This window comes from Paralichthys olivaceus, chromosome 10, assembly GCF_024713975.1.
Source record: "Paralichthys olivaceus isolate ysfri-2021 chromosome 10, ASM2471397v2, whole genome shotgun sequence".
Classification (NCBI taxonomy): Eukaryota; Metazoa; Chordata; class Actinopteri; order Pleuronectiformes; family Paralichthyidae; genus Paralichthys; species Paralichthys olivaceus.
The window spans coordinates 10,538,617-10,552,093 of record NC_091102.1 but is presented as its reverse complement, the minus strand read 5'-3'; the positions used below and the strand labels follow the sequence as shown (position 1 = coordinate 10,552,093).

General features: G+C 39.4%; 1 protein-coding gene across 1 annotated transcript; it reads right to left on the bottom strand.

The window, feature by feature from the left end:
* Window positions 1-3,870: 3,870 nt before the first annotated feature.
* Window positions 3,871-12,836, bottom strand: lnpa (limb and neural patterns a). The gene is made up of 13 exons (XM_069532801.1): window positions 12,700-12,836; window positions 11,796-11,878; window positions 11,323-11,364; window positions 9,670-9,857; window positions 9,528-9,586; window positions 9,398-9,438; window positions 8,040-8,123; window positions 7,907-7,958; window positions 7,588-7,812; window positions 6,428-6,533; window positions 5,790-5,860; window positions 5,143-5,298; window positions 3,871-4,819 (listed from the first exon to the last, which is right to left on the bottom strand). The coding sequence occupies exons 2-13, from the start codon at window positions 11,820-11,822 to the stop codon at window positions 4,647-4,649; spliced, it is 1,224 nt and encodes a 407-aa protein (XP_069388902.1). The 5' UTR covers window positions 11,823-11,878; window positions 12,700-12,836; the 3' UTR covers window positions 3,871-4,646.
* Between the last annotated feature and the right edge of the window lie 641 nt (window positions 12,837-13,477).

The following is a 13,477-nucleotide window of genomic DNA, read 5'->3' as shown; positions in this document are numbered from 1 at the left end:
TCTCTCTTTATCTCTCTAATCTCGCCAGTATTAGATTTGATCATTTTTGTTTGAAGGAGGAAAATGTGGCTGTAATGGCTTCCTAATAGCAAACACAGGGGATACAAATCCAGGGACCCTGTTCTGTAGTGCTTCCATAAGCACCGCTGATTTATAGAGGTCTTTATGACAGAAAGGAAAATGATCTGCTGCAGGTATAAATCAGGTGAGGAGTAGGAAATTGAACTTAGATATCATCTTGTCAGATGCTTAATGCTCTTCCTCCTGTCACATTCGATAGGACCAATTTGGAGAATCCTGCAGAGGTAAAAAGAACACAATTAACAATGACAGTGTGGTAATAGATGAAGCTATAAAATGAACCTGCTGCCTGCAGGATGCTTTGTATGATTTCCGCATGAGGTAGTGGCAGGGGTGTGTTGTCTCGGCTTTTCATTTCTTCTCGTCTGTCCTCGCTCTATTCTTCTTTTTTGGTTTTTGCCATTTTCTTGAACATCCTCCACTAAAACTGCATGAAAAACAGAGGGAAAGTGTCGTCTTTTATGGCCCCGAGCCTGCCCTGTAATTGAATTATTATGCTGCGTATGACAGGACTTGTTTTTATGTTATTGATTCCCAGGGCATGTTCCATCCTAACACTATATAAAATTAATCAATATATCAATTGTCAAGCACTAAAATTACGCATGCAAGGTGACATTAAAAGCACAAAGAGCCAAAATAAATTCTAAAGCAGAATATGCAAGTACCTCAATTTTAAGTGAGGCGATTTTTTAAAATTTTGTGATGATATAGTAGTTTTCATGATGTTTTTCTAAATACGTGTGCACTTGTTTGTCAGCATATAATCAAGGTGCAGCAGTAATAATTGTCGAACTGTGTTGTGCTCAAGTAGATGTCACCACACTTGCAGTGTAATGAGTTCAGGAGAGAACAGAGAATGACAATGCTCCCTGATCCCTGAATGTCACTCTGGTATAAACTACGGTGCAGTGGTTTATTGCCGGCATCATGCATTCAGCAGCATTCATTTTGTGATTTGACAGAGAGAACGTGGGGGTGGAAAAAAAAAACAGAGAGGCCCATCCATCTGGGTGTGCGTAGGTTTCAAATGACTTGAATTTTGAAAACTAATTTCTCGGAAGCTGATGACCTTTTGTTTCAAAGCCGCTCAACTTTGTCAAGTGGCAATTGGAGTCCAAACAGCTGAGGAGTTTTACAGTAATAGCCGGAGATCCGCTGCATGCTCGGGAACCATCGCCCCTCGCAGCTCATCAAGCCAAGCTCTTGTATAATCTAATTTGATTTTAATGCTTCTCTGAAGAAGATTGTGCTCTTATTACTGTGTAATGATGCTGTTGTCAAGAAGCAGTGGGGATGTCTAATATCACAACCATGTTAACTGCTTCTGTGACACTCATCTCAGCATTTTCCACATCGTCTCCAATGCACAATGGCTTATGCTGTATGCTTTATGACTTTGTTGTTCATCCTGTTGCATCGAGCTCTGTGATTGACAGAAATATGGCAAATCTTTAAAACCCCTCTTCTTTATTACCTACAGTGTGTCTGATATGGTACTTTTTTCGTATTCAGTACAGTAGATAGAGCATAACGATGAAGGTCTTTGCCGAGATGAGGAGAATTCTGAAGTGCTCGCACTCGGGGGCAGCAAATGGAAAAGTGACAAGCCTGGTGCACTTGTCTATTTTACTTATTCCGCGCCTCTGTTTCATATTCCGCCTCGCACCGCGGGGTTATTTTCCTCCGGGGTTCAGGAGGGCACGCTCTTTCATTTCTTCAGAAAATTGTTTCGCAGGATTTCAATCTTTGGCTGCGAGATATGACAAAACACAATATCAAGAACACTTATGTTTCTTATCTGCCATTTTTTCTGGGTATAAATAAAAGATCAGTATAAATTTAAGTCAAGGGGCCTCCAATGCACATGTGAGAGATGAGTGTGAGAAGAACTATGAACCTTGGGACAGCCCCACTGTACATTTTCCTCGCTTGCTCAAAATTACCTTGGCACGGGGGCTTTGTGTGTCATTTGTTATCCTTGAAAATCAATTAGTGTTTCCATGATAGCAATCCAGATGTCATCCTCGCAGTGTTTGGACAATGGGACAAGAAAACCTTTTGTTTTCACATTATGTAAACAGCATTTCTCTGGGTCGTTTGTGCAGTAATAGGTTGAGACGGCGGTCAATTAGGTGCAGACTATGAGGACTACTGTATAAACATCCTGATGGGAGAGTTGAAGGGCCATCCTAAATATTGATTGTGCCTAAATAAGCCTTCTGTTTTCCAACTGAGTAAAAAAATAATCTCACTCCACAAAAGCTAGTCCCAGAGTAAAAACTGTTTTAGTAAAGGCGAGAACACAATTTTACTTTTGTTTTGTTTGGGGCAACATACAAATCTGTGTGATCTTTCCATCTGTCTGAAATTCTTCAAGCATCGTATATATAGAGAAAAAAGCCAAACATAAAAAACTAAATGTTGTTACAGAGTTGAAAACCTTGCACACAAATAATAATTCTACCGACTATAAAGCACAAACTGTCAAGAAATGATTCAGTGCAGTGGAATCAGAAATATTACTCAAACATACATTTTCAAACCACACAGCAGCGAGATGTGTTGGTGATGTATTACTTATGATGATGCACATATGGGCAGCCTATGTATACTGAGCAACCTCCCAATGGTGTGAAAACATCCAAACATTGTCCTATTGATGTCCCATTTTTTTCTCCCTCTTCGGCTCTTGTCAGAGGTCAACCTCAAACAGCATGCGGTGGAATCAGGCGTTACTGTCGATGTCACATTGATGCATTACAAGGCCCGGGAGGTCACGTCTCTGTAAACATACATTATCAAGAGCCATAGAAGATGTGGGGCGTTGACCTCACCGATGGTTTACGGTGTATCTTCAGGGGAGAAGGGTTACGAGATGGCAGGGAGCGGCCGTGTATCCGCAATGACTTTCTTGTTGCAAATGAAGAGGGTCAAGCAATCAAGAGCAGCCAGGCTCTGCGTCAGCACCATTATCGTGCACTGTCTAAAATGATCAATGAGCGAAAATAAAATGATCACAAGCCAAGATTGGCCTGCTAATGAAAATGGACCGTTTAAATATGATCTTCGGTGAGCAGCGGGAGAGAGGAGGGCCGCCAATTTAAAATACACAGGGATACATGTTAGCATGGCTGCTTAAATGTTTATTTATTGCTGACAAGGTTATGTTGTCAGCCTTGTCAGTTTGTCCGCAGAATTTTGCAAAAACTACATCATAGATTTGCACCAAACTTGGTGGAGGGATGGGACATGGGCCAGGACAGAACCTCTAAAACTTTCACGCAAATCCGAACTAAAGGGTAGGTCCAGGAATTTTTTTCCTCTTTCTTGAACATCACTGTTTTTTGACATTTTCACCAGGAAATAACCCAGAGGTTTTGATTATAAAAACATATTTAGGGGACTGATATCTTTGAGTGTGTACAATTTGGTGCAGTTTGATAGAATGGCAGAGGTATGCACATTACCAAGTGCCATTCTAGTTAATTCTGCAAGATTACGCAGAAAGCTACTGATCTGATTTCCCCTTAAATCTTATAATAAAAAGTAATCTGATATGTCTCGGGGAGTTATATTTGTGAGTTTGTGCAATTTGGTGCAGATCCAAAGAAAAATCCAGATCTACTGAATTTAAATGTGGTTTTATAAAGGGGGGGGGGTTAGGCCTTGGTGGAGGTATGACTCTACTGATACTTTAATGTTAGTTAAAAAAAAACCCCAGCAATAATCAGTTGTATGTTCATCCATCTGGATGAATGTGCTGTGATCTTGAGCACACGTGTAACATATGTTCTCAAATATTTATTTACTATTATTTTTACAGGTCAGAAAACTCAGACATTCAGCAAACAGATACTGCTCTTAAGACTGAAAACAGTTACATTGGTGTTATTGTCTATATGTAAATAGGTTATATCGACAATACTGAGACGGAGACTTAAAATGTAAAAAGGCACTTAAAGCAGGTGCACAGTACCGACATAAATCTCTTCCTTTTAGAAATAAATACATATTGTATGTGCATTCCTATTATGGTACCATGGATGTGTAAACAATTCATTAGCGCCACTGTGCACAGAGTAACCCCAGTCCACATGGTCATGAAAGGCACTGAAGTGTAGAAAATATTTATAAATAGTTCCCCATAAATAAAAATGTATTTACTGACAAAATGACTTGTTTCCTGAAAACCAAGACAGCAAAATGCAAGAATTCATTCAAAAACAAATAAAATAGGGAAAAAGAAAAGACTTTTCCAATACAACATCAAAAACAACTAATATTTTAGCATCTTCCTCATTTGGCTGCATATTACTAGGAACACAGGTAGTTTGGCAGCTGCTACCAAACACTAGTGCTACATGATTTTATTAATAACAGCAACCATAAAAATCTATTCTCAAAAAGAAGGACACTGTGTACAGTAAGTTGAAAATGTTATCGGCCGCTTGCTTGTTACATTGTTATTCCAACTTACGGCAATTTCTTAAACTCATCACATTTCTTTGAGGGAAAAAACAAAACTCCAGCATTACTTGTTTTGAAATCACTACTCCACTGTTTTATTCCACTTCCATGGCAGACAGGTCCTGCTCTCCGTCAGATTTCTCCAAGGGCAGGTCTTGTGACTCTGGGGTGCTCTGGTCGTCTGACGTAGGATGGGACTCTGCGGTTGTTGGCGTGTCTAGCTCTTGGGCGTCTGGTTCAGCAGATGAATCAGCAAGCTTGGATTTCCCTGATAATTACAGACAACATTTCAGTTTAGATCTTTAGATGCTCAAAACAAGACTCAAAAAAGAAAGGAAAACAAAATGAATGCTACTGTATATGATGAAATAAAGTTGTAGTCTGACCAATTTACAGATTGGCTGATATGAGCCTTTCCCAGACACTAGTGTCAGCATTTATACGAAAAGATTTATTTTACAAAATAAACAATGCAGAAGAATATATAGCTTATATGTTTTTATTTAAGTTCATTCAAATTCTATATATCTGTATTTTGTATTGATTTATAGTTATATAAAAATAAAATGTATGCTTGAGTGTCATTGTTACCTAAACTAGACTGCTCGTCGTCTACATCAGCATCAGACGATTGGAAGGATGCCTCTGATGACATCTTCAGCTCTCCGGCGACCATGGGGAGACTGGGCGCCTGAGGCCTGGTCTTTCTCGCAGGGTTCAAAAAATAACAATATGCACAGCGGAACGCTGAAACAACAACAAGAATAAAACAAGACATGTAGTTAATGTCACCGCACTAATACACTCTCACACAGACATAGATAAATATACATGAATATGAACCAATGACAAAACATGCCCGAGATGCATAAACGTTTCAAATTGATGGGTACGACTGGTTTGCATATTCAATCTTCAGCCGTTTTTGCTTACAGGGGTCGGTAGTGGCAGAGGCATTTAAGACCATATGATATACTACACTGCCAAATGCTACAGTGCACAGTGTGAGATGGAGAGTGACAGTGATTTCTCTGCTCTCCTCAACTCCTCACCGGTCGAGGCAGATGGCTGCCCATCCTCAGTTCCTGTTTTTTTTTTTTTTTTTATCTCTCCACTGTCACAAAGTGTTGGCTCATTGTGGGAACTGTATAATGAAAACCTCGAGCCTCGAGATGCATGTTGTGGTTTGCTGATGTACAAATAAAATTGAATTGAATTTGTGTTTCCTAAAGTCTTACCAATGTATTCAAACTCCTCTTTTATTGCCATTCCGTTATGGGACAGACACTGCTGACATATGAGAGCATATCTGTAGGGGAGGAAAGACATCCAGTGAGGACAGTGTACAGTACATGAAACATTTATACAATCGTACTGTCCTTAGCTGGCAGATTTCTATTACGTAAAATGTTTTAAATTCAGTTATTTCAGGTACAGCAACATTTCACTGTTTTAGTAATATGCATGAGAAACTGTTGATGAACAATTAACAATGCTGATACCTATGTTATGCAGTAAAAACAATTCAATACAACTATAGAGGCCGATTCAAAGATATTAAGAGTTGTTGTTATGACAAAGAAATATAACTGAAGCTAGTTTTACAGTTTAACCAACAACTTTATTATAAATAACTACAAACAAGAAGAAATACACAAATACAACCAATTATATAGAACTTGAAATTTAGAAAATAAATTTTTTCATGTAAAATGTAAACATAAATGAAAATCTTATTAATTCTATAAAATAAAAGTTTTCATATCAGTTAACATAAACGCTGATAGTGATATGTCTGCGAACAGCTCATATTGTCCGAGTTCATCAACCTACCAATAAATCAGTCGGTCTATACTTAAAGACAGAAGTTGTGTACCTGTTCTGAGGGCCGTCTCCAACAAGATACTCAATGACTCTGTCCATAGCACCTCTGTCCCTTGGGAGCACTGGTCTGGCCAGGGGCGGACCTGGAGGATGCATCCCTGTTAAAACACAATACCAGAGGTGGTCACAGTCTGCAGTCTTGAATACAAACTGCAGTAAACAGGCCCCTCTTTGAAATAGCTGAGCCTCAGATTCACAGTTTACTGCACAAACCATGATGAATGTTACAGAACACGCCTCTTTTTCTTTAAAGACTTTACACTGGATCTTACTTGCAAAGCACGTCCAGAATCCCCACAGAGTCGGTGTGTAGTAATTAATATAATCTAACATCAAGAGCAATCATAGGAAGATGACTGGTCATTTCTGTGAGACTTGGCAGAGTCTCAGCATCCTGCTGGTTATTAATTTACCAACATATGGAAACTCTGTGGTGACTCTTTGTATCAAATTGCTTTTCACTTTCAATTTTCGACAGAAGCAGGTGATAACATCAAGTCATGTAAACCATTTGTGAGGGGTTCCCAATGCCAAAGGCAATTTCACCAAGCATTAAAAGACATTTAGTGAGATTCCAACACCATTGCCCAGAGAACAACGCAGGTCTGGCTAATTAATCACAGTTAATGTAATCCTGCTTCATGCAAACTTCACAGTTGGCATTCCACATGGCAATTACACCATGCAGCTTCCTCTTGGAACACATTTCCTTTACTGTTTGCACTTATTTGCATCTTCTATTGAGTGTTCATAGTCCAGAAATAATTTGTATTGAATATTCAACACCTCTACACTGCACAGGTGTCTTCGATACACAACAACTGCTGTATGGAAACTTCATCATTGTGCTTGATGGTTGGTTTTTGAAATCTTTAAAAGATGTGAAGCACAAGCAATGTTCATCTCAAAAGCGATTTATAATGCAAGTTCACAACTTCACACTTATTTGAGGAAGGTTGAACCTTTTAATAAGATATTTAAAAACTACATTCATACAATTACCCATTACAACTAATGTGTAACATACACCACCCTCGCTGACAACACACACCACAGGGCCTTGAGCAACCGGGGACACAGAGCCAGGGAAGAGTAAATCACACCTTAATCGACCACATTATGATGTGGTCCCCCTGTGTGGAGGTAACTCACCAACTCCTGGAACAGGTGTTCCCGGGGTCACAGGCCTCCTCATCAAGCTCTGCTGAGCAGCGATAGCCGACAGGCTCCTCTCTGGGGGTCCACCAGGAGCAGAGTGGGAAGCTCGTCCAGGATAGGTGGGCCCAGAAGCAAGAGGAGGGCGGGCGGCGGCAGCGCTGCTCACAGAATTCACCACCACTTGTGGGGTTTTTGGGATGACATTGCGGTGGCGGATTTCTAAATACACACAACAACGCAGGTTGGTTAACACCAGTATGAAATGCCAGAGGAACAGAGGGAAATCAGTTATTTCTTCAGAATGCATTACTACCTTGTCCTGGTTTTGGAGTCATCTGAGGTCCGACTGGAGTAGATTCCAGCTCCTTTACACAGATAACGAGAGTTTATATAAACGTATCCAACACAATTAGACCAAACTTTTATCAATAAGTACAAAAACTCACCATTTTCCTCTTAGAATCAGGATCAAATCTCTCCAGAATCATTTTAGCATTCTTGTAAGTCTCTTTTTCCATAACATCTTCAAGCTGCAAAAAAATTAAGTATTACAGGACAGATTCAGTTTTTTTTCTTCAAAACCTTCCCCTAAAAATGATTGCTATAATAAAAGGTCTATTGCCAAGTAATTAGAAGATGATCATCTGATGTTACAAACAATTTATTATAAATCACCTTTCATAACATTACAACTCAACGTGACTAATAGAGGCCACCAGAAACTTCACCACATAGTACAACTTTGTTTAACATTAGTCAAACGTTTCTAAATGTTTACATATGATATGAAGAATAATTACATTCACTACTTCGATAATGGAGAGTGTGAAAATCCATCAGCCCTAATTATTGAAAGTTATTAGACTTGACGGAGGATGACAAGCAATTTCTCAGATTTATTTCTTTGCGGCACTAAATGCTATTAATTAAAGTGGCATTAGCGGAGTGGTTTACTGGGTTAAGGTACTGTACCGATCAAACACTGTCTGGATCAGCAAGACTGTACGAGCAAGTATCGAGCTGCTAAATGCTGAGAGGATCAAAAAGGGGAACACTGCGAGGCTTCCTGTGTAACTTTCAGAAAAACTGGAGATCCTGACACATCAAAATTACAATGTGTTCTACAAAGATAAGTTATATAACATGGTTCTCTCACTTATCTCAGCCACATGTGTGACAGCTGCCTTTGGAAATGTTACTTTGTAGTTTTCTCAAGCTAAACGCTGATTTCAAGGACAGGAGAGAATATTTGCAGGCTGAAGATCAAAAGTTTAAAGATACTGTGCAATTTTTGTAATGATTTTGTTATGGACACTACTGCGACTAAACAGCGTGTTTTGTGTATCTTAACATTTCAATATATAATATACATATATAATTATGAATATGATATGCATCTTGCAGACTTTGACAAGGATCCATATACATATATCTTATACAGTTTTGGTGAGGCATCATTTTTTCTACAAAGATCATCATCTCTGCTACATAAAGCACATTTTCGACTATGAAGGAAAACACAAATTATCCTTTGACCATTACATTTGAAATAATATTTTGTTTGTGCTACACATGGGCTTAATAAGCTTAATATTTAATTTCTTTTTTGTAAAGGGTGTTGCTTCGTATGATGAAAATTACTTTTTTTAAACTGCTAAATGAACCTCAGTTTTATATCACAACAAATGAACATTATAACGTAACAGTGGTAAAAGATAAATGATGAGAGGTGATTATCAGTACTCTTCTTGACAGAACAGACAAAGATACAAGTGAAATAAGTAACTATAAGAATGAAACTTACAATTTTCCTTTTTTGCACTTTAAGATCCTCTAATTTTTCATCTGGAAAAGAAACATTCAGTAAATTAAACACCAGTTGTAAAAACATAATTGTGTAATAATGTTTGTATCAATAGCAAAAAAGACCTTACTATTTTTTTCAGTTCTTCTTGAAAAAAATATTATAAGGATTTTTCGAAGTAACCAGACTCTAGAAAAGGGAAAACATAATTATGGTTATTTGGTATTTTTTCAAGCGAAGTAAAAATGTGACTGACCATCACGTATACTCACAATAAGGGAAATATTAGGAAGGGAAGAGACAATATGAACTGTCCCATTAACTGTTCAGGCAGGTACCAGAAATACACGACGATACATGTTAACAAGAAGAGAAGAGAGGAGTAGAGAAGCAGTCGCCCGACCCAAATCTTCAACTGCCTCTGATACTTTTCACCATATTCTTCAAGTTTCTGTATATTCTGTGGAAAAAATAAACAAGTGTTCAGTTAGCTAGATATTATAAGTCAACTTCCATCTTACTTAGTTTTCATAATAATATTATGGAAGGGTGACAACAGCACCACACAACACCTGGGTAATTCAAATGAACTCCACGGTGACATGTGTGTTCCTTCTCTCAGGTCTGGATCAATAAAGTCTCCAAGGAGGCTTTTCAGTGAGGCTTGGGGCTCCATCTATATTGTTAACTTATCTGAACATATTACTCTGATCCAATTTAAATGTAGTACAGGTTGTGGCTTGAGGATATTGTACAGTCGGACAAGTTTGAAACTGAACTAAGATTATTTGACCTGTTGTCGGCGAACTTGCAACTAAGTATTTCATAATGCAAATCACCACTGCATTGACACCACCTTTCCCAACAGTGTGCATGAGGGCCATGCCTTTACATAGATGTAAATGGAAGCAAATGAACTGCTAAACTTGTCACAATGAACACCAACTTCCTTAGCGGGTCATGACATTTTAAAAGATAGGAATGTAGCATTTGACAGCAATATCATTAAATGAATGACTGCGAGCATACCTAAGTTGTTTTGGTCTAATTATGATCAGAATTCCCTTCCAGCAGAAAAGACTATTCTTTTTTCAAATAACAAATGACTCACTCATATTTTGATATATTTTAATTCACATGTTACACCACTGCTTTACAGTGCTGGTTGACCCGTCCAAAAATAGTTAGTGGAAAGAACAGGACCCACTCTTGGTCACTATGGTTCTACTGTAACATGTGTGTCTGTCACTCTAAGCAGTGGAAAAACTGATCTCACATTCAGTGGTGCAGTACATCATGCATGTGTTTGTGTGGCGCAACCATGCAAGTGTAATATTAGAATGTTCAAAACATTCTGCCATGAGATGAAGAACCCAATGCACCCAACATTCGTCTCTTTACTATTTCAGCACAACTTGACCTATTCAGTGTTTGTGCAGTGTCTCTTGCTCCAAGGGCAGGTGCTCAAAATAGCCTAACACCCGCTTGACTGCAGAAGAGCACTAAAGCCCCATCAGTCAGCAAATGAGGATTTGGCATTCATAGATGCATTTGCTTATGGTCTAAAGATGATGCGTGCTGATACAACCTCTCCTCCACAGCATTGTTTCCAATTCAAAAACCAATGATCTGACTGTACAATAAAAGAGAACTTAACACTTTTAACATCTCTCTATGCAAACCAATTGTTTTTAATGTTGGTGAAAATGTTTCTTGTCAATGTTACTGTATTGTAAACTGGTCCCACTGTGCAGCTGAGGCAGTAAAAGCTACAAAGTGCTTCAGTCATTTTATGGCATGTTGTCTTACACCCCATGCAAATGTAATAAGAGAAAAAGTCATATTTTTAACTATGATGTTAAAACAAAAAGTGTTAAGACAATTCAAAACAGTAATCTGTTAAGTCAATGTGGGATTGAACATACCTTATCGATTCCTTCCAAAAGCTCTACAGTGGAGGGTTTAGCCTGCAAGACAGACATTTTAAAATCCATGTCAGTGGAAAAATATCTCAACGTTTGCCATATCAACTGCCCTCGATTGTGTAATCAACTTCCTTAAAAGATCTGGAAACTTCCTGTTTCAATCTTCCCACTTTTGTATACGTGTGTTCTTCTGTTCGTGAAACAAGTTAGTCTGTGCATGGCACTATACGTGGGAATGGTGGTGACAGGGGGAGCATTAACATAAACATCTGAATTGTGATCATTTATCTAGATCTATCCAGTGTGATGTGGTGTGGTTCATGTTAATACCAAATATAATCTTCCACGGTTTTAATTAAACTTATTCTCTAACAAAGAAAACAAACATTGTGCCAGTGAATATGCAGTTCCATTATTTACATTACAACACTAATAAGTAGAAAGACAAACTCAGTAAAGGTTTAAAGACGAACCCTCCACCGTGAGACAGCAGCCCCCATGTTGGCGATGAGAAGTTGAAGGTATTCTGTTCCTTACTCTCAGGTTTCCTCTCCACCTGTTGACAACAGTGAATGGGTTCAATAAACACTTTACTGATTACATGCATGAAGCTGAAAATGAAGCACTGAAACACAACACTCATATAATGTTTCTGATCAAGCTGCTTTAGATTAGCTGAGGTTTTTAAACCTTCATCCCTCCATTTGCAGTCATAAGAAACAGGTTTATTAATGAGCTTAACAGTTCAAACACAGTTTGGTGTAAAGTGTGCTCGATGTCACAGCACCACACCACAACATTATGTCAATAAAACTGAAACATGAGAACTTGCAGTGAGGTGCTCTGTAGGACTCGTGTCTGGGTTACGATCTCACAGCAACACACACAATGAACAACTGCTTTACACAAACCAATAATAACAACACAACCCGTCGTGGTGTTTTGTTGGGTTGAACACAAACAGCGTGGAGTGACCAAGCTAAACAACCTGCTGCTAACTTGAGTTAGCAAACTTCAAAACTAGAGTCCGGAGGCAGCTGACATTTCATGGCGATGTTTGCTGAAGGCAGAGCTAACCTAACGGTGCCAGATACCTCACAGAGAAGCCATGTCACATCCACATGCAGCTAACCTTTCCTACATCACTTTTAAACCTGCTTCTTACACGCAGTTAGCAAACTGATAAGAGTTAGCGCCGCTGTAACACGAGCTAACCGTGGGGAGCTAACTGCTAGCTTGTAGCTCTAGCATACACAGAAGTGCGAACTTAAGTTAGTTGACGTTAGCCCCCGGGATTTAAATTGGCGAGAAAAGTCCAATAACCAGACGGAGAAGTTGAGCACTAGCACGGACATGTTAAGGAATTAAGCAGTTTACCTTCTGAGCTGAGCTGTTCAGGTTTGAGCAGCCTGTAGCCGGACACTCTTTAACAGAGGGTGTGTAAGCCAAGATGGGGGAGTGTCCTGGAGCTGCAGGGGGACAGGACATAGCTGCAGGGTGACAAGAGCTGCAGGGGGACAGGAGACAGCTGCAGGGGGACAAAAGCTGCAGCAGGGACAGGAGACAGCTGCAGGGGGACAAGAGCTGCAGCAGGGACAGGAGACAGCTGCAGGGGGACAAGAGCTGCAGCAGGGACAGGACACAGCTGCAGGGGGAAGAGCTGCAGCAGGGACAGGACACAGCTGCAGGGGGACAAAAGCTGCAGCAGGGACAGGAGACAGCTGCAGGGGGACAAGAGCTGCAGCAGGGACAGGAGACAGCTGCAGGGGGACAAGAGCTGCAGAAGGGACAGGAGACAGCTGCAGGGGGACAAGACATACAGATTCAAGATGTTTATTGTCATATACACAGCAGATAAACACAGTTTACAGCATGTAATGAAATTCTTACTTTGTTTTTCAGTCTCCCGGCATACAAATATTAAAAAGTAAAATAGTATTAAAAGAAATAGAAGAAATATATAAAAATAGAAAATAGTGCAAGTATTCTTTACAAAATGTAATAAAAATGTACAAACATACATACAGTAGCTGCAGGGGGACAAGAGCTGCAGCAGGGAGAGTAGATAGCTGCAAAGACAGTAGAAAGCTGCAGGGACAGTAGGTAGCTGCAGGGACAGGAGACACTTGCTTTAATGACGGTTAAGTCCAGTCTT

Excerpts from the sequence above, each read along its gene's own strand:
- lnpa (XM_069532801.1), bottom strand. The coding sequence starts at position 11,822 with ATGGGGGCTGCTGTCTCACGGTGGAGG. Across the intron at positions 8,124-9,397 it reads AAGTGCAAAAAAGGAAAATT|CTTGAAGATGTTATGGAAAA; the intron begins GTAAGTTTCATT and ends ATTTTTTTGCAG. Across the intron at positions 6,534-7,587 it reads AACACCTGTTCCAGGAGTTG|GGATGCATCCTCCAGGTCCG; the intron begins GTGAGTTACCTC and ends GTGTTTTAACAG.